This window comes from Leguminivora glycinivorella, chromosome 19 (genome assembly GCF_023078275.1).
Source record: "Leguminivora glycinivorella isolate SPB_JAAS2020 chromosome 19, LegGlyc_1.1, whole genome shotgun sequence".
NCBI classification, from domain to species: Eukaryota; Metazoa; Arthropoda; class Insecta; order Lepidoptera; family Tortricidae; genus Leguminivora; species Leguminivora glycinivorella.
In genome coordinates this window covers 8,101,571-8,125,818 of record NC_062989.1, presented here as the reverse complement: position 1 = coordinate 8,125,818, position 24,248 = coordinate 8,101,571, and the positions used below count along the sequence as shown (strand labels likewise).

General features: G+C 37.3%; 1 protein-coding gene across 4 annotated transcripts in view; it reads left to right on the top strand.

The window, feature by feature from the left end:
• LOC125236438 overlaps positions 1 to 21,889 on the top strand; it is a 141,176-nt gene extending 119,287 nt beyond the window's left edge. The window contains exons 6-8 of one of the 4 annotated variants that reach the window (XM_048143245.1): positions 5,490 to 5,749; positions 7,246 to 7,473; positions 18,731 to 21,889. In XM_048143245.1, coding sequence (XP_047999202.1) covers positions 5,490 to 5,749; positions 7,246 to 7,473; positions 18,731 to 19,968 — 1,726 coding nt within the window. In that variant the 3' untranslated portion in view covers positions 19,969 to 21,889. Of the gene's footprint in view, positions 1 to 5,489; positions 5,765 to 7,233; positions 7,474 to 18,730 lie in introns of all 4 variants that reach the window. The other 3 variants (XM_048143244.1, XM_048143243.1, XM_048143242.1) reach the window with 3 other exon arrangements.
• Positions 21,890 to 24,248: the final 2,359 nt, after the last annotated feature.

The window sequence follows — 24,248 nt, the reverse complement described above, 5'->3', positions numbered from 1 at the left end:
GAAATACTATGTCAAAATTAGCATATCAGTCGTAATGCGCTCGCGCCGCAGTGTTGCGAGATGAATGACATTTGTGTCGCGGATCGAGGGTAGCTCCGCCCAGGGTCTGTACTTGCTGGTTTCGAAACGTTAGGACAGATAAACACGACTGCTTAAATATAATGATTGTATTATAATCTTAGGGCCTAAGATTATAATACAATCATCCATCACCATCCCAGTGACCATAGCCTAAGACTGGACACTGGGATGGTGGACCATGTCATCCGTAAAACCTAAAAATGTATGGGTTTGAATTTCAATATAATGGTACACTAAGTTGGACACGTCATCGTAAACAGATCTATTCCCAGATTATGCAGACTTTGTGCAGGTATCTAAAAATGGTCGCAGATATTAGAATGGTCAACTTAAACTTATACGTATGAATAATTTAGATACTTATTTTTTATCTGCTGCATGCTCTAAAGAGACTGATAAGGAAGGAAAGGTACCCTACTGTCACCTTCCGATTTCATTGATTTTTATATATGTTATTGAGTATTCAAAAATGACAGACACGTATTTTTATATAGCGGCCCAAACTCATCCTGTTGGGAGAAATTGTCCTTCAAAATCCCGAAAAGTGACAAAACCTTCTAATTTCTTCAGATTTGTTCAATCATATTGATAATTAATTACTGATTTCGTTATATGTTAGAAATCGAAAAAATAAGGGACACGTATTTTGTGTTTTCACCTCATTATATAAAAAAAGACATGCCATAGTTTCATACTTTTCGTCGTTCCACTCACCTATGTATCTTAGGATATCAAAAATCATTGCTTTCATAGATTAAAAATCATTGCTCCATTAAATTGTCTAACAGTAAACTGACAATGAATTCGGCCTCACACGCATAGCATTCCGTTGCGCAACAACCTGCCGGGTGCCGGCGTGACAGCCTTGTCAATCGTTCAACTTTGACATTCGCACCGCAGTGCGCCCGCGCCGAATGTCACGGGGCAAAAAAACGAGGCCTATTCTTGTTACAGCCAGTACAGTGCATACTTGTGTTAAGAGCTAAAGAGTGTAATGACTGTGGAATAAGGAAGCGGAACATGTTTTTTTTTACGCGACAGGAGGCAAACGAGCAGACAGGTCGCCTGATGGTGTTTTAAAAATAGTTTTGCATACCTACCGATCTTTGTCAGACCGCGAAGAGTTTTTAGATTATCTGGACTAGACAGGTACTACATTATTATTTAATTTTTGTGATCAAGATTACAAACTTACAAGAACGAAAAAAAATCCCTATTTAAACAGTTTATTCCGATTTCCAATATTATTAAATTGTGTTCATACCTCTATTTTAGTACGTAACGTAAGTTTCCTTTCTTCGGCATAGTAATATCAACTTATACAGTCTAGAATGTAAGCATTATTTATTTATCTGGAACACATATACTCGTAATCTAAACCTTCCTAGTTATATTAACACTAATAGCAATGGGTATTGTTTTTTCTCGGTCGACCGTCAAGAAATCCTTATTAAGATAAGCATCAAAGTGAAGTTAACTTAGTTACCTAGTGCACTTTTATTATGACGAAATTGACACTTTTGCACTAACGTTTTTTTGCAATACTAGGTTTTGCCCGCGGCTTCGCTTCGTTAAATTCTAAAATTGCGGAATGCTCCATAACAATGTCCACCTCCCATTTTAGGGAAGTGAGGGAAAGAGACAAAAAGTAGCCTTTGTCACTCTCCATCCCTTCTGCTTTCTCCACTTCAAAAATCACGGCAAGTTTTCGCTCCGTTTTGCCGTGAAAGACGGACAAACAGACACACACACAATTTTGCAAATAAATTTACAGGATGGACGTCGCCAATGTTTCGACATTATCATAGGTGTTGAGAATCAAACACGTCAACTAGTTTCCTCCGAAATTAACACTGTAATAACTAGTTAGATTAAAATCATATTAATATGACTGTTAACAATATATGACAGTCCCGCCCTGCCTGCATTAATTGTGCCTTATAAGTCGAGCGAATGCTATGTCGCTCGACACGATCTCTATTTGGCAATAAAGATACACGCCATTGATATTCAGAAGGGCAATGTGACACGATTCTAGGTACGACTGCCCTCGTTTCTAGTGAAACCTCGGTAACTCGGACCATGATTAGACGAAATTCTTTTGACGCGATATGAAAAAAAAATCAGTCCTTCCTTTCAATACCAAATAAGTAAAAAATTTCAATCTCATTAAGACGAGTTACCAACGATTTTCTTCGCGGCTATTCAGTAGGTACAATAACCCACAAAAACATACCTCAAAAAAAAAAGTAATAGGTAATACATAACCCATTGTTGGGACTTCCTACATTTAAAACATAACAGCCCTTGAAGCTCCTTTCACAGTTATCTAGTACACATGGTCCCTTTAAGGCCCACTTGCACCAACCACTTAACTCAGGGTTAGTGGGCTGTCATCTGTCAAATTCCATATAAAAAGGTGGGTAAACCCTCGGGTTCTTGGTGCAAGTGGCCCTAAGACCATCATCCTACCTCATCAACACACATCGTAAATTTATACAGCAGTGGCGTAGCGTCGATACAACTCGATTCCTAACCCAATGGGTTACCTAAAATTCTGCAGATTCTGTAGAAGTTCATACAAAACAGATCCCAAACACCACTCCGGCTTTACCAACAAAAATTTCACGGGTCGCCACTGTGTACAGTCAACCAATGTGAAGCCTAGGCCACTGTAGAACCTTTTCACAGTAAACGTCGAAGTGAAGTCTTTGACAAATACAGCACGGTGTCAATAAGACAGGGTTCTAGAGTGGCCTAGGATTCAAATTGGTTGACTTTACCTGTGTCCAAAGCTATCTGCAATAATTAATTAGCAATAATAACAATAATGTGAACCTTCACGCCTAGAAAATGTAGAAATTCCTTTATTTCTACCTTGCTCATCAACACACTTTTTGATTTCCTTGACATTCGTGCTATCGAGGTTTCACTGCACATAGACCGCGGTATAATAACTATGATTGATATTCGATATCACGCCGCGCATATAATTTCGGAGTCGATTGTAAGTACGAGATCGCCATTACCATCTGGCAGTAGTGCGAAACGTTTGATTGTGGAAATGAAAGTGATTGGATGTGTGGATTGAAAGTGTATGTGTTTGTAGGTGAAGGGTCTATAGATCAGTTACCCAATGGAACGTGTAAGACGAGATTTGCGTCGGTGCTTATTAGATACTGCAATAATATTTTTTCTATGATGTTATTATCAATCTCAATTTTAATGGATTGTTTATTGCATGTGCTCGTAAAAAAATACTAATATTGAGTTCTGTGGATAAACAAAAGGTCATTGCATTAAATATTTTGCGATGCAATAGCGTATGTAAAACACGTACAGTAAAGCTAAGTGATAGATAGATAGATAGATAGATAAATAACTTTATTTGTATCTACAACACAACATATAAAGGCTTACACAATAAACAGGAAAAAAGAAATGTGAGTACACCGCTTAACTTAACTAACCAAAGAAAAAGGAACAAAGTTATAAAGAAACATGTGTCGTGGTGCAAAAGGCGCTGGCTCAGCGTTGTGATGTGGCAAGCCACATTGCTAGTATTCTGCCAGTACCTTTGAAAAAAAGTAAAATAAGTGCATTCCACTTACGAAAATCCTAGGTCCGAAAATCCGTGGTGAAAAAGTTTGAGTATAGCTCAATGCAAGGATCAAGTTTTTTTTTTGTAAGCCCAAATAGGCTTGAACTATCCTACTTATTTATTTATTTTATTTTTATTTTATTTATTTGGGTCATCAACAGAAATACAAAAAAGAAATTTATGACATAAGGAACCATTAACATAGTCAATAACAGATGTCCACAAGTAGCGCTAATATTCAATAAACATTTTGCAAATATCAAGTGGTAACAAATGAAAATACAAAATTAGACGTTCAATGAAGTTTCAAGCCTGTGTCGAGAGATGGCATCTATGACTGTGATTATCGTTTTATTTTGTAGTAACTCTCTATAATCCTCGAAAATCCACCATTTTATCTGTATGAAGGTAAACAGCCCATAACCCTGTCGTTATATTGGTTGTAGACTTCAAGTATTTAAATACAGTAGTATTTAAATTAACACAGACGTAATTAATACATCCTGAATGTCAATTGGGACGGGAAAATCTGTCAAGAAGTTTTATGGTGACAGGTGATGCGAGATCGGAACTTATCAACTTGTTTTGAAAGGTGACGCGGCCTAGAGATTCGTATAACAATGACCCAGTTTTAGTATTGAAAAGAAATAGTAGGTAATATGTTTCTACAATATTTGATTACTTGTACGAGTAGGTACATGAGCATGTAAGATAGAGAACGTCCTGACTTTCATGCATTGCTTTAAACATAATTTAAATAAGACGAATACCAGTTTAACACGCATCCTATGAAAAAGTTGTATTGCAAACCACAGATCAATACAACAAGATGGCCCTTACAGGGCGACTCGCGGTCACTAAGCATACGACAAATCAGGTTTATAAAAGTTTGAACGCGTGCGACACCGATCAGTAGCGCCCAAGTATACGACCCGCTAACAGTGTCCATGTCCGCTCGGGAAAAAATCTTAAATAATCAATTTTGGTTGCAAACAATGGTCTCTTACAGCATAAAGTGGTGTGGCAAGTCTTCTAACACTTCTACATGTAAAAAAGATGGAACAACATTCCACAGTTAAGTCAAATTAATTATTTTGTTGAATATTGTTTATTGTCCGCGGAGTTCATTTATACTGGTCAATATGGTTGTGCTGAGCGGCGCCGAGGCGCGTCCATCCCTCTTTACCGAGTTAACAATGTGATATGCTATCCCTTTCACGTAAACGACTAGGCATGGGGCCATGCCGTTCGTACCATGTGCTACCATTTTATGAAATATAAAAGAAAGCAGATTTGTAATAGTGAATAATTATCTAGAATCTGTAGAGTCTGTAGTGGTATTTAGTTCATTGATTAGTTTAGAATATTTAGTTGGTTATTTAACTTAGTAAACGTAAGTAAAAATGCACAGTTTAGTTATTAGTTACTAGAATGATTTTTATTGAGATGCTATCACAATTATCATCCTCCTTGCGTTATCCCGGCATCGGCATTCGCCACGGCTCATGGGAGCCTGGGGTCCGCTTTGGAAACTACTACCAAGATTTGGCGTAGGCACTAGTTTTATGAAAGCGACTGCCATCTGACCTTCCAACCCGAAGGGTAACTAGGCCTTATTATAATTTAATTATAATATTATAATTTGTTGCAAAACATTTTGCCCTTATCTTCTAAGAGTTATTGTTGATGCCCAAAAGGGTCCATCTAACAGTTTTTATTGAAAGTCCTCCAAAGTGCTTATTGAAAGTCCTCCAAAGTGCAAAAAAAATAAAATAAATTTTAATTTATTTTTTCTTTTTATCCCCAGATGCGATTCAGACCATACAGCCGAGATGCTCTACACACACCTCCAAGCTCTGATAGAGCGGCCAGAAAACCAGAAGAAGTTCGCCGACATAGAGCGAAAATTGCAAATGAGGGGAGCTCTCCCGGTATCCAAGAAACCTCCAGACTCGTCACTAGGCAGTGAGGTGTCTAGGGAGTCTGACTCTGGGAGCAATGAGGAGAGATGCGTAGCCAATCTGTATGACAGTTTGGCCGCAGAGTTGAAGCAAAAGTTGTCTACAGGTAAAAAGGGTCTAGGTCAGTCTCAGTTTTTCAGTTTTTTGTAGGTAGTTGCTTGAGCCTGCACTTGTGTTAACCCACGTATGTATGCATTGAGTATTTTATTATATGGAGTAAGGTAAACGTCCTGGTGCGAGACATTACTGTCCAGCCCATGAGTATTTTAAGTCCCATTGGGTAGTTTTCGAACCACTGCAGAGAACTCGCTCCTACTCATTTTTTTCTTCAAATTAGTAGGAGATTTGAGTCTAAAAAAACTTGGAATTAAAAAACAAGTTATGGGCATTCATGGATTAGGGTAGCAATATACATCAACGGGCTGTCTGATACTAAAAGTGTCAAATATTGGGGCGTTTACGTTATCGGCTTTATTTAGTACGTTGCATTTTTGAAAAGAATAATGTATTAGTAAATTGGTTACCAGCACAACGTTACCCGATAATTTATTTTAAAATGTAGGTACACCCTTAGATAATATGTAGTTATCTATTCATGACGTTTATTTATCACATCAGATTGGAAAAATCTGCACAAACACAGTAATACAATATGTATAATAATATGTTGTATCTAATTATTGGTTGGTTAATGGTGCTCTATGTGGGAATATGTGTAGCTTCAGATATAAACTGTGTAACATGAGGAAACCGAAAGATTTTTAACTACGCGTTAAGGGCAAAATAAAGATAAAACGTTCACATCAAGTCAAGCAAATTTTGCCAAGAAAATTTTTTTTGTGTATTTTTTTTTTGTTTTATTAGATGTATTTTCACATAAAAAAGTAGATGTTATTCCTAAAACTGACACTTGAAACAAAAGTTTACATTTTTTTCTAAAAAAATACTTTTTTGCAATGAATCAACGAGGATAGTTAGATTATGTCCGATAACGGCATCAACGCCATCAGAACAGCGTTTTGTTTTGAGAAATAATAAGTAATTGTTATTTTTTTTTTAATGCTTATAACTATGAAAGTAGGCGAAAGCCAGAAAAGTTTATACGACATTTTGCTCTTCAAATATAACGAACAACACGCTGTTAAAATTATTCGATTTCCTCATGTTACACCGCATATTTATAGTTAGTTAGTTAGGTACTTATCATAATACATATGTACATGTAGTATCCTAAAATGTGCCTATTTTGCTCCACACTGGATAGTTGACAGGTATATAATAAACATGTGTACCTAAGGTACCTACTCCGTTCACTTAATATTAAAAATTAAATTAAATGTTTGAAGCACATTCTGGAGCAAAGTTATCACGATTTTAGTTATTTACATGTTTTTCAGTTTATCATTTCCTTAAAATATAAAATATGGCCTTATATTTAATTTATCACAACAGATCGATTTGACATCAATAGCAAATATAATGCCTTTTTTATGTACAAAAAGTAGACTGCCTGCCAGCATCGCCTATGCCCTTAGCAAATCAATACTTAGGTGACCTAAAGAAACCAAATTTAACCATATTAAATTTCAGGCAATTTTTCAGGCAAAAGCCCGATCCTTCTACCCCCGCGCGACTACGACACCGTTCACCGGCAAAAGGGGAATCTGAGTAACATCGACACCCGCCGCTGTCTCAACCAGAATATTGTCGGGGTGAACGCGAGGCGCAAGCTGGAGTCGTCGGGGGGAAGCTCTGGTATTGGGAGCGATCTGGCCCCGTCGCCGGAGAGAAACGAGTATACGAGGCAGCATGACAATCATAGCACCAGTGGTAAGTTCACTCATCGTAACACAAGCTGTAACGCCGTGTTTTGCGTGGGCGACGGTCGCGCGACCGTCGCCGTCGCGTCTCATACTTCCATATCGATAAGGTTTGGTTTCGCATGCGTCGCATCGCCGTCGCGCGACCATCGCGCGACCGTCGCCCACGCAAGCCACGGCGTAACTATAACTCTAGTCTTGGTTCGAATTGTCGTGGCATTAGAGGTTAGATGTGATAATCCGCACCATTGTAAATGACACGGTTTATTGTCTAACTAGCTTTTGCCCGCGACATCGCTCGCTTTAAATTCGAAAATTGCGGAATGCTTCATACAAACTTGAAACTCCCCATTTTAGGGAAGTGGGGGGTCAGAAACAAAAATTAGCCTATGTCACTCTCCATCCCTTCAACTATCTCCACTTAAACGATCACGTCAATTCGTCGCTCTGTTTTGCTGTGAAAGACAGACAAACAAACAAACACACACTTTCCCATTTATAATAATTAGTTATGGATAGTTTAATTTGTAAAGATGCCAGCTAAAATAAGTAAAGAAAACTATGCTAAAGTTAAAATAAAACTGAAAGTAAATTCCCTTTTCGAATCATGCTTTTTTATCGTATGTGTATTTCAACCATACTGATAATATATGTCGATGGTAAACGTTAGTACTTAGTACTCAATTGGTTGGTTCTCTTCGCAGATTGGTAAATTACTTATTGTTCTTTCAAAAACAATGCCAAATAAAATAGTTACTGTTGGCTACTTGCTTGGATTACGAAGTGATGATAATAGGGTCGTTCTTATTAGGTATTCCATATTTACTAACGTACTAAAATGATGGAAGATAATTAAACAAATTTAGTTTTTGATAACACATACATACATACAATCACGCCTGTATCCCATAAACGTATGACCGTGTAGGCAGAACACATGAAACAAGATACTAAAGCTTCACTGCCTTTACTAGCATGGCAAATAAGACCATTGAAAAAAAAGGAAACTGTGACATTTTGTACCTAAACGAAATTTGATAATTACAGAATTTAATAATAATAATAAAACATACACACGCATACCTTTCAATTATGAACGATGAATATGTTAAAATTTAAAATATGTTGAAAATCATCTCCAAAGGTAAAGTCATCTCATCAATAATCGTATTTTTTACAAGGGCCAGACATGAACTGTTGAAATATACATTCAATCGTCCGACCGTTCATTCTAAAGATAGCATTTGGTAAAAAATCAAACGATTATAATAGTAATCACGTTTCAAACTAACGATACCATCATCCTCTATTGCCGGTTAGTATTTTTTCACAAAACGCTTACGCGATGAGTATTTTTCGTAAAAAATCTTGCTTCCGTGTCCAAATAGTAATTTATGTACAAATAATAAATGATTGTAATCAATCTAACAGACGTGTTGTAAATACGTTAAAGAATGAGTATAATTTAGTGGAAAACGTATATTCGAAACTACAACCATTGACCTTTTAGCCCTTTACGTAAGTTCAAACAGTTTTCAATAAGATACACATCGCGTTTAATTTGGAAACCCGCTTAGTTATGTAACATCGGTATTTTATAAGATTACAATATCTCTAGTTATCTCTTTAACCATTCCTTAATGCAGGCAATGAAAAGTCAATATGTTTTATAATGAGAGATAATATAAAATATTATTGTATCAATTGAAAGTATGTATACAAGTACAGAAAAAAATATTGAAGAACAATAATGAGCAACTCAAAAGCCTTAAAAAGGCTCTTACAATATAATACAATACAATACAAATATTATTTATTGTTCACCAATATAACAATCCTATCTTAAATCATATCCTAAAGAACTATCCTATCTTATAGAGATCCAGATAAATAAACATATGTAAAATAAATAAGTTGAATAATTTTAGAAATAATATGCGACTGAAAACAACTGCAAAGCTCTCTCTGTAAAAGTACTTAAAGTTGACAATATGACGATACACGAACGTAAATTTTTTGCCATATTTTCATAAATAGTTTTATCAAACGTAGGTACAAAAGCTTAAAACCACACGTAGCAGTTGACATTTGATTTCAGAATACCTTTTATCGTCAAAATATTGCATCAAGGTGCAAAAAAGTAAATTTAAAACAAGTTAATGTGTAAAAGCAATATTTTTAGAGCGATGGCGTCACCCATCGTGACCCGCCGCTCACTAGTCCTGTTTGCATCAGAGTATTGTGGTTGTTTCCATAGCTTAGCCTCATAGAATCGCTCTTTTTGCTGTATTTCAACACTTCCTTGTATTTAAAAATATGAGTTGTGCTAAAATGGCAAGACTTACTAATAAATATCAACGAAAAACCAATAAATAGGTACTGAACTGTACGACATATCGATGGTGAAGTGCCATGAACTCCTAACTAAGTACGAAAACCTAAGTAGTCGGGAGTTCATGGTACTTCACCGTCGATATATAAAGGTAGAGTAACATGGAATGATCATTTCCATACAAAGAATTGCTCTATTTAAAATGTGGTATATCGATAATGTGGTCGATCGAGTTGTCAAAAAATATATATATATATATTTTATTTTTTATATATATTATTTTTTACAAATATAAATATATATATGTATATATGATAACAAAAAATGCATTTTATCCACAAGAGTGCAAAGTAATTTCATACAAATTCTAATTAACTTGATGTCTTAAGCCGGTTGGTAGAATTTACCTATAAATGGTGATTTTGAATCATAAATATTGAATAGATTGATGGATTTGATTTAGTTTGATATTTTATAGTCAGTATTTTGTTCGTGTTGGTGTGGTGAAAAATTTTGTGTTTCACTCGGTGGTAAAGCTTGTTTAACCTTCGTGCCTTGAAACCCTCGCAACGCTCAAGATTCCACTTTTCGAACCTCTCGCTACGCTCGTGTTCAATATTGGAATCTTTGGCTTGCTCGGGTATTGGCACGTGCGGTTAAACAACAACTTTTCCCCCTTGTAAAACAAATAACTATTTAATAGGAGTAAAGCTTACTTAGTTAGCTCTTAGATATAAATATTTATACTTATATAAATCAAGATCTTTAAAATTATAAATCTGCCATAAATAAGTATGTGTGTGCTCAGAATGTTTTTAAATATATAAATATTGGGGACACCTTACACAGATCAACTTAGCCCCAAACTAAACAAAGCTTGTACTATGGTTGCTAAGCGACGATATACATACTTAAATAGATAAATACATACTTATATATATACATAGAAAACATCCACGACTCAGGAACAAATATCTGTGCTCGTCACACAAATAAATGCCCTTACCGGGATTCGAACCCAGGACCGCGGCTCAGCAGGCACTGCAGGCAGGGTCACTACCGATACCGACTGAGCCAGACAGTTGTAAACAACTTGCCTACGTCCTACATCCAAATGCAACAAACGATATATTAGAACGACATTTCGTAATGCATACAGCACGGGAAGCATGGTGGCGCGATAGACGATAAAATATCAGGCCGTCCCTATCGCACTTACAAATAGTGCGATAGGGACGGCCTGCTATTTTATCGTCTATCGCGCGACCATGCTTCCCGTGCAGGCTGTAATATAATAAATATTTATAAACCATAAGTACAATAAACTCGGCTCTGCAAGCGTTTAGCATACCAATGTCACTTCAAATTGGTATTGGTCAATACATTTGAATTATTAACTTTGCAATGTATAATTGTGATTTTGCGTTATTATATTGTTATTTCTATAGGTAAGGTCACATCGCCATCATGTATTAAATGGTATAATAATTATTTATATGTACATATTATACTTATAGGTATACATCTAATACCTATTATATGTTTATGAAGAAAGGCTCAAAACTGGAATCTATAATAGTCGAAGACAATAACTTAAATACTTAATGGGGGTTTGAAATTAATATGCTACGAAAATAAATGTCAGAACAGAACGTCGTTTGGCCTATTATTTTACATATTGCAAGGTTCATACTGGTAAAATATGTGTTCTTATACTGTATCGTCGTTCCGGCTCATAATAGTCCTCTAAGTTTACTATAATCATAAGTGCGAAAAAGCATTTGAACAAAATATAAGGAAACAAAAATCATTCAATTAGTATGGACACAGAACATAACTGGACTGTCATAAAAATAAAAACAAACGAACATCGCGACTGGTGTGATGTTTATTTGATATAACTCGAAGTTGCGTTAATGTCTGTGGGGGTTAACAAAGAAGAATGGCGTTAATGTCATTATATAAATTATTAGCTTCAATGTACGCCATTATTGTTGTCATTGAAATAATACGTATTGCGAATGATTTTTTAAAGTCGCGTATATTTCAATTTTTCGCCTTTGTTATGACATTTTTGCGATGATACGTGTATATTTCCATGACATTTTTATGTAATATGTTTATCTAAAAGTCCGGTAGGCTATGGCCGTTTAGTAACGTTGAAATATTTGTTAATAAGCGTAACTTAATTAACAATTTTATTAAGGCGCGTTCTGCGCGTTTAGTTTCAATCCCACACATGCAACTCAAAAGTCTTGAGATCGGGAATGGCTTTAATAACTGTACTGTATTGCCTAATTTTCTTTTACTTAAATCAGAATTTCAGACAAAATAAAACTAAGTAGTCTGAACCAAACAAAATAGTAACTAATTTGATATAGTTACAGGGTAAATGTAACCCTTTACCAAGCAAAAGGCTTCCCAAATCACACTACATAAATAATTTTAATTACATTCAGTAAGATTAATTTTCGATTAACATTTTCGATCTGTCAACCTGCACAAGGGACAAAAGTATTACGGGACTAAGAAAATTAGTGAGTATGAGCATGAATATGAATTAAAGTTTAGTTTTAATATCGACTCCATAGTTTTCTTTCATCTTACCATGCGAAAAATAATCCGAGGCCTGTTTATAACATTGCTTCAATTTGTATGCACATTCACATTCCTACCAAATTAAACGCTACAGTCATTAAAACAAAATTCCGGCAGCTTTTTATAACTTTTTTCTTCAGAAATTTTCCAAGTATCGCCCTTAAAGCAAATTGATCCGTCACGAGCCTGAGAATCCGATTCTGATTCGAAAATTTGTTTAAGTTCTGATCTAGTTCTGAAACGAAGCGCTAGTAGATATCTATCTCTATCACGCTTGCGTATTGGCGCGACAGAGCCAGCGGCGTGCGACTTTTATTATCGCTTGCATTGATTTACGGTTGTTTCTGATCTGAGTGCGCGTGGGATAAAGAAGTCGATCAGTTCTTCTGATTTCAAAATAATGTCATTTGGCCTAATCAACTTTTTGACCCACAGTTTTGTCTCTTGTGCTAGTCAAAAAACCTCTAAACTCATCAATATTTTTTTAGAATTAACAGTGGGTACTTTACTGTTTAAGTTAGTTGCATTAAAATATATAAAACTGTTGTTTAAATGTAAAATTTTACAGCAAAGTTCAGGAATTGTGGATAGATTGATGGGCGATCTAAAATAAATATAATTTCGGTCGCGCATTCTACAAGTTATCGGCGGCGTTAGCCAGACATATGGACCTGAAAATCGAGGCCATTCTGCATTTCACCCACACTTATTGAGCCGTGTCAAAGTCACATCAAAACACTACCAAATCTTTAAACTAGAATCTTCATCAGTGGCATAAACAGTGTCTAATGACTGGAGCCTTGACTCCACTGCCTGTTAACAATTCTGTAAATCTGTTTTTAATTTTAGCGTCCTTTGTCCACTGAAGTTACTGTCAGATTCTAATGACGCGCAAATTCATTAGTGTATTAAATATATTAAAAAAAAATCTAACGAAGAGTCACAGCGTTTGACTCCCTAATTACAATAGGTATACCATGTTGTCAGTTAAATTGATTTTGATTACAATCTTAAATACTTAGTTATTCAATTCACTAAACCTAGTTAAGAGAGAAACCGTAATTATTTACAATTCAAAAACGAATGTCTACTCTAATTCTACAAATAAATTGCCAAGCGAACTTTAGAAGCCGCGGCAAAACTTCAGGTTAGCGCGAGAAAAATGATGAATTGATGATTATTTAATAGACTAATGTTGACCGGGATATAGACCGTGATTACCTCAATCAATTACCTCAATCGTCCGTATAAGTCTAATAAAACTAACCGTGAATCATTTAAAACTGTGATTATTAAATACTAGCTTTTGCTCGCGCCTTCGCTCACGTTAAATTAGAAAATTGCGGAATGCTCCATACAAACTTCCACCCCTCATTCTTGGTAAGTGGGGGGTTATAACGAGACAAAAAGTAGCCTATGTCACTCTCCATCCCTTCAACTATCTCCACTTAAAAAAACACGTCAATACGTCGCTCCGTTTTGCTATAACAGACGGACAAACAAACGGACACACACACTTTTCCATTTATAATATTACTTAGTATGGATTTTTTCAGCCAAGCTATTTTAGTAACATCATCAGCGATATAAAAATTTACAAGCGGAAACGCGTTACTAATGTTTACTAAGTACCTGCACTGAAGATGATAAGAAATAAGAAGCTTCAATGAAACTATCTGAGACCGACACTATCAATTTGTAATCATATACTATGAGAGGGGCTGATTCTGTATCAGCAAATTTATAAGATGTTGTTGTTATTTTGATATGACTTTTAGCTTCGTCACTAGACATAATAAACATTTTACGCACCAAAAAATTGCGGATGAGATGCCTTACGATGGTGTGTTCCTATTGTAATAACCGGGCATATATCGGTAATATCATTCGAATACATCAATAAAATTGCTTGCCTTTCCTCTTGCATGTCAGGAGGTACTTATATAACAAATGAAGATACTTATAAGAAGCCGAGAATCGAACCCGGGTCTCCAGCTATCGCGGCTGGTCAGCCACCACCACCACCAGTGGGCTTGATCGCTTTTTTTAGTGTATGGAATCTATTTCAGTTTATAATTGATATATAGCAGTATTACTACATAAAAAAAAACATAAAATATTTAATAAAATAATTTGATTTGTTCCCTACTTATAGCATATTTACACTTTTATGAGATGATTTCGGAGTTATGTTATGGTGATAGCCCTCATTGCATTTGTTCTGTACCTATAGCGGCTCAAGCTATGCGTTGCGTGATCTTCTGGATGCCTGACCAAGATGACAGAAGTTGGTAGCAACACATACTTACCTAAGGTACAGCGGGGTAAATCTCGACTGGGGGACAAATGTAACTGATCCATTTCTTCCATGATTACACTATGATGTTAAGTTCTACATATATCCACTGAACACGCCTACCATATATAACCGGTGGACACTATTTAATAATGCAAACATTGTCATACATGGAAAAAATGGTCCAGTTTGATTTGCCCCCCAGTCGAGATTTGCCCCGCTGTACCTTACACAAAATGAAAAATTCTCAATTTAAATACTAGGAAGATATGGCTCGGATTTCAATCTACTATAACACATCAAATTATTATAACACAATTGGCCTACAGGCGATTAAAAAAACTAGGAAGATATTACAAACCTGTGATTATTTTACAAATTGCTGTCATGCGCAGAGCGGTGCGTGCCGTAAAAACAACTTCAATGCTCGGTAGTGTTGATTATTGGTTGTGTTGTGAAGAGAATTTACATTAATTCCTTACATGCTAGCGTTCAAGAAAGTAACACGTAAAAAAGGTAATTGAAATTAATTATAATGAGATTTTAAATTAAACGTGATGTAGTGGGTTCCTAGTAACAATTGATTATCAATTTCTTCCAAACGAACGTTTGAAAAGTTCCTTTCTGACACAAGGATACCCCATACCTTCACGTACACTATTTACATAAATATATACAACTATTTATTACTCCACACGATAGCCACAAGAATGTCTTTTTTTCTCATAGTCAACTCATCACATTGAAAGACGTGCACTGCCTACTATTGTTTATTTCTTAACCAGCTCAGTTAAAACGATGATATACTTACCCACGCATGATTTATTCAAGGATCTCTGAAGCCACCGATTTGTTCAATTTTATTGACCATCCTTCATTGAATATTAAATCGTCGAACCTTTTAATTTTGAATCTAAAAGCTGCACTAATATTTCACATTTCACATACATTTATAATTGCTATTAAAATTAAATCTAACACACAAAGCTCCACTTGCTACAAAATCAAGGCAATTCAGTTCAGAGTAACAAAGAAGTCAATGAGATTTTAATTCTTTATACCAACACAATACACATAAATATTCTCAAATAGTTCAAGACCACCACTTCACCTTCATGGTGTGAACTCCTATACATTGAAAACTAATGGTGCCTTACGAAACTCGAAATATTTGTATACTATTGCTTGAGCATTTTATTTCACTGCCTATTGTTAATATAATAATTAGTATAATTACCAACATTTCTTGAAATCTCTTTTGTTTTGAACATAAAAGTTCGAATCATAAAATATCTTGCGCAGCTTCTTTCACGCACGAGTTTTAATGAAATATGCTTACTTGTGTCGACATTTTTGCTTTATTGCTTGTTTTGACAGCGAGCAGATTCTATGTTGAAATGGATATTCGATCCATATTTGCTAATGTTGTTTATTTTAATCTTTGAACACTGAACAGTATCATAACTTTTCTAAAATAATGTTGTTGCTACTCTGTATTGTCCCGTTTTCTTACATATACTCGTATTAAGAAGAGAGAACATTACAAGAAGCATCTTTTAATGTCCTCACTTCCCAATTTCTTGGTTGCCATATTTAATTTCTACAATATCTTGTTGGTCTGCATTTCGTCTTGAATGATTTTTAAATAATCCAACTAATATCCGCATCGCGGATTCAGTATTACAAATTAAATGTAAAGATAAGGTTGTGTGTGTGGAGTGTGCTAGGCTACATTTTGCAGATCGTAATCTTCTAAAAAAAACATGTTAATCCCATCAAAGGCTCGGCTATTGAACTCACCATGAATAGAAAAGCCTTTTCCAAAGTCTCGTTTAGTCAAAACGTAATTGGCAATTCATGTTTTTTACGCAACACCATCAAATGACCAATTTAGGTTTCTCCCACGCCTCTAAGGCTCAAAAACAATACGTGAAAGGGACAGACGTCCTCAGTGCCATGGGAATGAGGGAGACGAACCCTGGCCTGGTAGCAAAGACTACAATGGTTGACGCTCATACCTAGCGTATCCTAGTCATCTCTCTCTATCGCTCTTCTGTATTTGTGCGACAGAGTAGCGTATCGTTCGCCAAGAAGCCTCAACGATTTACTCTTGGCTACACAAATGTTCCCAGCGAGGAAAAAATGGCGATTGTTTAAGTCGTAGATTGTGGCGTCTTGGCCTCGGATGAACAATAAAAGTGGATGTTTTGTCTTTAGGTAGGGCTAAGTGATTAGCTGTGTGATGTGTTTTTGTTTAGGTTTTCATCAAGTACTTAATGATGAATTTTACATCTTTATCAAATACGCCACTCACCTATACTTACACCTATGTAGAAAATTGATCGTACTTGTACCAGTTGTACCTACTCGCAGTTGTTCATTCAGTTCATACCGTTGAGTAAAGTTCCTAAAACTGTACTAAGTGTGTTAGGGTCGGCAGAAAGCGTGTAACACCTCTGGATACGTAGCCAAATACACAAACGCTTACAATAATATCGTTATCGAAGCTAGCTATCTCTATCGCTCTCCCCTATTGGCGCGACGATTGTCATATCGACTAGGCCAGCAGAAATTGCAGGCGACAGTGAGCTGCAAAGGTGCATGGCATGGCGAATACATAATTTACGATGAAAGCGGTCGGATCATAGGCACTGGTCCCACCGCGAGATAGTAAGCTATGAGCTATCGGCTATAAAAACGAACAAAAGATAATCACTCCCGCGTAAATAAAAGAGATACGGCGATGTTTATAGTTACTCGCCCAGCGGTGAGCTATCAATATCGCCGCGTCTCTTTTATTTGCACGGGAGTGCTTATCTTTTGTGTGTTTTTATAGCCGATAGCTCATAGCTTACTAGCTCGCGGTGGGACCAGTGCCATAAGCTTATCTGCCAGTTTTGCCACTGACATATGTATATTATTAAAAAATGCAAGACGTAGAAGTGCAAGAGTGAGCACACGCCATACTAGTGACAAACAATAACAATTAAACTCTCATTGCGGGCAAACAATTACTTTCGTAACCTTGTCTGCAATTAATTATACGCGCTTGTCCAGATAACTGCGCCTCGCAATATTTCTACAATGATGTCTAAAGAAACTAGAGCAACCGAAATAATAAAGATTATTAAAAATAAAGTCACGAAACTTGGGGCTATTCGATATGCGTTTTAAACAGACATTTCGTGTCGATTTTCCGTTTATGTCGGAAAAATCGTGACTTGTCGAATTGGTACAATCACCTGTCAAGATTAGACATTAGCAATCCTCAATTAGGCCAGCAACAGACTTAAAATTCATAATCTGAAAAATCATAATCTTATAAAAATCATATCGAGTGCACGGATTTCCATACAATGTCGCAACTGTCCACACACAATCAAATTGATCTGACAGATCGTATAGGTATAACTTTTTTTTTTTCAGATTATGAATTTTAAGACTGTCTGTTGCCGGCCTTAGTTAGCATGTGTGATAACTAAGCCAAACCGTTATAAACAAACTACATTGTTTGTAAACAAGTTCGTTTTGGTTGTACAGTTAATCTAATGATCAACTGTTGATTTTAAAATAACACGAAATTTGACAGTTATACAATACAAACCCCTGAATCTCATAGAAATTAAAACTTGTAGATGATAAGGTACGTGGGAGCGGCAGGTTCTTTTCTATGTCAATTCGAAACAAGTTTCATAGATGCGTTCGGAGTTGTACCGTTATTGTAAAAAGTAGTTTTAGTGACAATGGGTCAAGCAGAGAATGTGTGCTAAGTAGCTCGCATATATTAACGGTGGGTGGATTATGTAAATGTTAGCTAATTACATATGTCGTTTAAAGAAACAAGTGGCCGGCCTATTAGGGTCAATCTTTCTTCAAGTTGACTTGAAACTTATCAAGTTTTTTTTTGTTATTGATTTAAAAAAATCTTGTAGGTTAATTTAGGTGAATTTTTGTAATATCACCATGCTGGTTTTGCCTAGGCGCCAAGATATATCTATCTTATACTCGATGATTTAAAGAATATTTTCTTTTGTTTTTCAGAGGAAGACTGGGCGGAGAGCACGGCTTACATGATGCACGAGGCTTTTGACGCGTCACCCCGTCGCGCCGCGTCGCCCCGACATGCGGCGTCCCCGCGCCGCGCGACGTCACCCCGTCGTGCGTCGCCGCCACGCCGCGTGGCGTCACCGCCGCGTCGCGCGGCATCACCGCAACGTCGTGCGGTATCACCGCAGCGTCGCGCGGTATCACCGCAACGTCGTGCGGTATCACCTCCGCGCCGCGCCCTGTCCCCGCGCCGATACGACCGCGGCTTCAACGACGACTTCGCTGAACAGTTCCGCGACGACCTCGCGCCCTTCCGCGAACAGACCGGATTCGACCGCCACCACCGGCACGAGTCGCTCGAACGCGTCAAAGAAAAAGAAAAATACGACGACGAGCCCAGCTACAGACGGCGGTACGCCGCAGAAACTAAACCGTCTAATCGGAGCATAGACCGAGTAGAAGATCGCCGGTTGGGCAAACTAACGAGGGGCGCCAGCGAAGGAAGTCTAAAACTCGCAGAAGCTTCCCCTAAAGACCGATTCCAAGTCGCTAAAGAAAAATTCAAGAATTTGGAAAGGGAGAGGTTCAACAGGGAACTAGAACAGCACATGGCCATCAGGAGGAGCATGTTGGAGAGGAACAGTCGCTCGACTTCTTCCCCCGAGGAAGAAAGGAGAGACGAGCGGCAACAGGATCGTCACAGAGAATTGAGCTCTCGGCGAGAACCTGACCGTTCTCACCGGGATTTGGAGCGTTCTCACAGAGAGCCAGAGCGGTTCAAGGATCCGGGTCGCATGCACGATATAGACAGGGATATACCGCACAGGGAAGTGGAGAGACTCCCACGCGTCAGCCGTAAGCGCGAGGATGTGAAGAGATTCGAGTACGGAGCGGAGGATTATCTGGACAGGATCGAACCAAAGCCGCACAGGGAGGAGTTCGATAGATACAGGGAGAGGAGGGAGCTAGACCGGCGTATAGATGAGGATGAAATAATTGAGCCAGTGATCGAGGACAGGAGGAGAGATTGGAGTGACAGGCAAAGGGCGTTCAGCCGTTCTCGGCTGCTGGATGACCAGCGGCAGTCGTTCGCGGAAGGCGACCGGGAGCGGTACTACGAGCGGGAGTACCGGGACTACCGCGAGCTGTCGGACCGGCAGCCCGCCAAGTTCCGCCACAGCTACGCGGAGCCCATCCCGCGCGGCCGCCTTGGGACCGTCAGACCTTACTGAAATGCCATAATAGGATAGCGTGCTGTATGACCTGAGGGAATAAATGAGATTTATGTTATTGTTTATTGTTAATCTGTATTACGCAGTAAGTTGACGGTGGAGTTTATCGAGTAAGCGGCCTCTGGATGTTATATTTAGCTAGTCACAGGAAAATGGCGTACTCGCATTTCCTTGCTTTATATATAATAATTATAGGCCGCTTTAGAGGAGTATGATAGGATCGTCCGTCAAACACTGCCAGGCACAAATCGTGTACCTATTTGAATATTGTTTTAGTCATTTTAAAAATTATTGTTCGTAGATAATACACATTCAATTATTATTTATAAATACATACTCAGTTGCACGCACCAAATTACATTACTTACAGAAAGTTACGTGATTTGTAACAACTATAAATGTTTAATGGGTAAATTTCTAAAAATGTGTTGGTGCTACAATTAAAACGATGATAATATATTTCCCGTATGTAAATAACAATTATTAGTTAGTTTTAAATAATATGTTAGTAAACAACCAATCGCTAAACATATCGACATTATAAAATTTTGCATTAATTATATGAGATTTTAGCATGTTTGTGTAATCGATATAATATTTTGTTATAAAATAGTTTATTTACAAAATTTGACTAAATGTGATAAAAAAATATATCTGGAATGTACCTTATCAAAATGATAAGTCTGGCATTATAAAGCTAAACCTGGCAGGCAAGCATGGTCGCGCGATAAATGATAAAACATCATGTCGTCACTATTTTGTATTTGTAAGTGCGATAGGGACGGCCAGATGTTTTATCGTTTATCTCGCGACCGTTGCCAGCCTGATCAAGGCCTACAGAGGACCAACTTCGACTCGTTTCCTCTCTGTGACATTTTGCACTTGTAAATTCGTACTTAGTGTAACATCAGGGAGGTAGCACGCCAAATGTGGTTCGCGATAATTAGGACATACGCTAGCGTGTTTGGGATTACAGAGGCATTCGACGCGAACGGTTGACCGGAGCGGGTGAAAATGCGGTTGCCATTTTAGGTAAAATCTGTTACGTCTGCGCCAGTTATCGTTGCTCATATGTGACGAATTAAAGACCAATCCGTGCCTGAAGTGTAACTTCACGTGAAATAAAGACCTTAATAAGAATTTCCGTTGAAATTTCGGATGGAAAAGACTTATTACACAAGAAATTTTTAGGCATGTAAATCCACATATCATTCTTCTTTAACCCTCTCGTCCGTTCCGTGCACCCGCGGGCCGCGCTACTAGCGAATGTCCAATGACCTAACCCGTTTGTCTATCTATATATCGCAATAACCTATGTTCCTAAAATTTAGATATTGATGTTTATTTGATTTTAAATAAATTCAGATCGTCTTTTTAGATCGTGTCATACACGAGAACGTGTACCATGGTTCGTATTGCCATTCCATTAAAGGTTCTATGTATACATCATAGATACGAATTATGTTCATCAATTGAGAACTTAAGGCACTGGTCCCACCGCGAGCTAGTAAGCTATGAGCTAACAAAATAAGCACCCTCGTGCAAATAAAAGAGGCATGGTGATTTTGATAGCTCACCGCTGGGCGAGTAACTATAAATATCGCCGTGTCTCTTTTATTTACACGGGAGTGTATCTTCTGTTCGTTTTTATAGCCAATACCTCATAGCTTACTAGCTCGCGGTCGGACCAGTGTTATTTAAATTTAAATAAATTGTCTCATAAATATTTAGCGAGCATAGGCTAATTTGATATCACTCAATGACTGAGATATTGTCTCGAATATTGTTAATTATTGTATTGTAATATACGCGTGTTAGTAAGCATAAGATAGAAGACTATATTGCTCCAGTGACGTCACATCACTTGTATTGACCCGTCCATTTAATGATTGTAAAATATTAATAAATAAAGTTAATTCCACTGTATGTTTTTATTTACCAATTGCCTACTCAACATGACAATCGCTTGCGTTACGACAACGAAACGGTTTGAGTCTATCACTTTTCCATATTAGTGAGACAGAAACAGTTGCGTTTCGTTCACTGCGGATCGTAAACGATTGAGGCTATTCCCTCTAGTCTTACCGCGTAGTTTTACTAGTTGAACCACTGGGAATCTTCTTCCCAATAGACTTACTGATAGTAAGGGCTAGGCAACAGGTAGGTTAGGTTTGTTAGGTACCTATAGATTCCCCAAGGGCGAATAATCTAGAAATAGGATCCCCGCGCAGTGCAGCGGGGCTCCGTCGAAACAGTTGTCGCGTCTGGTTTCGTACAAAAGAGCAGTCTTACAATCAGTAAGTCTATTGGGAAGAAAATTCAACTGGTAAAACTGCGCGGTAAGACTACAGGGAATAGGTCAACGATTGACATGTTGCCTTTTCAGACTGATGTGCTATCAGAAAGTTTTCAAAATAGCCAAATTTTCACATGAAGAAAAAACAAAAACTTGAAATATTTTCATTTATCTTTGTATTGGGAATGATATTTCCTATTCCCAGAATGAAAATGTTGTCTGTTTTACATATTTTTATTTTGTGGCTATTTTCTGAACATCAGTTTGTCTTGCACTATCACTGGCACTACTTGAAATCGCGTTTGATAGTCGCACACAAGAACATTATAAAGAATCATGCTAAGTATTCTAATAGTAACGATCAAATGAAGTACCTATACCTTAGTAATTGCTGGAAAACGGTCCACCGAATTAATTACCTATAGATACATAATTATATCAGTCTAATTACTAATTAACTAGGCAGAACTATGTCCGTTAGACACACCTTATGTCCCAAATAACTGTCCTAAACGGTCGATCATATGTAGTTTTGCTGCAATTTCCTCGATTAAAAGGTCTAATTTAAAAGTAGTTTGACAAGATTGAGCGTAAAAAGCTATTAGCGTACTAATGGAACCTAGATGTCAATCGGAATAGCGTAGCTAAATTAGACGAGTGAAGAATGTTTTTAATTTAGGTACTTACTATGTAATTTGTTGCGGTAAGGTAACTAATCACAGTATTGCGTACGGTCCTCAATTTTGCAATGAACGTTTGATACATTAATGAGATAGTATTAAATGATTAGGTACATAGCTTTCCTATAATTATGATCAGATTTTTTTTAATACTACGTCGGTGGCAAACAAGCATACGGTCCACCTGATGGAAAGCGGTCACCGTAGCCTATGGAAGCATGCAACTCAAGGGGTGGCATGCGCGTTGCCAACCCATTAGAAACTTGTAATACCCTCCCCTTTGATGTGTTAAGTATACAGCAAAAAGGAGGGTAAGTCCTTCCGTCGCCGGCACACCGCACCCTCGTGACAATAGGGGGCAAAAACATGAAATTTGGTGTGACGTAATTTGTGGATGGCCCCTAAGGATCATGACATGTATGTAAGGCTCATGAGTTTACGTGAAAAAATAAATACACATTCAAAAGTAACATTTATTAATAAACGCAGTAAAAATATTTACATTAAAATATTGCATGTGGCGAGTGAGCCAGCACTTAACATACGAGTAGTAAATATTGCACCAAAATTGCACAGTTACTTGGTAAATGCACGACCACCTACCGGGCTAACGTTCGCCAACATTGCCCCTAAGGTTTGTGTAGGAGCGTACCAACCTTAGGATCAATATAAAAGCTTGTAACTTGTAACTAACATGACGGCTAAGAAAAAACGCTCTGAGAGAAATCGCCTGACGTTGATGCTCGCGACATGGGGCGTGGCTACAATATACACGTGTTTTTTTCTGTTTTCCGTTAAATTCGACACGTAGTTAGGTTCAGCATCAGGAACCACCATGTATATCGCTTTTTGTAAAATTCGAATTTTTTTTTCGTTTCCGTACATAATAAATGGATTAATTAGTGTGAGAGGACTTCAATAATCATAACATTAAAGTCATTGTCAAGTGTTTGACGGCACTTGTCAAAAAATAACATTAGGAAGTGGTAATTGCTGCTACACACGTGTTCAGTAATTAAATTATTTTTTTAATAATTCGATAACCGTAAGAGTTAAGAGCCTAGTTTCTTAGAGAAATTGATTGTAATTGAACTAAAGAATCTTGCCTTAAAGTTACCGGAATTAAATAAAAACAGGGTACAGATTGATACTATTGATAGGTACAGGTTTTTTACCTGAGTTTCCTGCTATAAGGGAGATCCCTCATATGTGACTCTTTTCTATACTAGATGTTGATTACTGTCTTTTAACCCTAAAGGATTAACTGCATACGAAGCCATTTATGACCAATAAATTGAACTCTA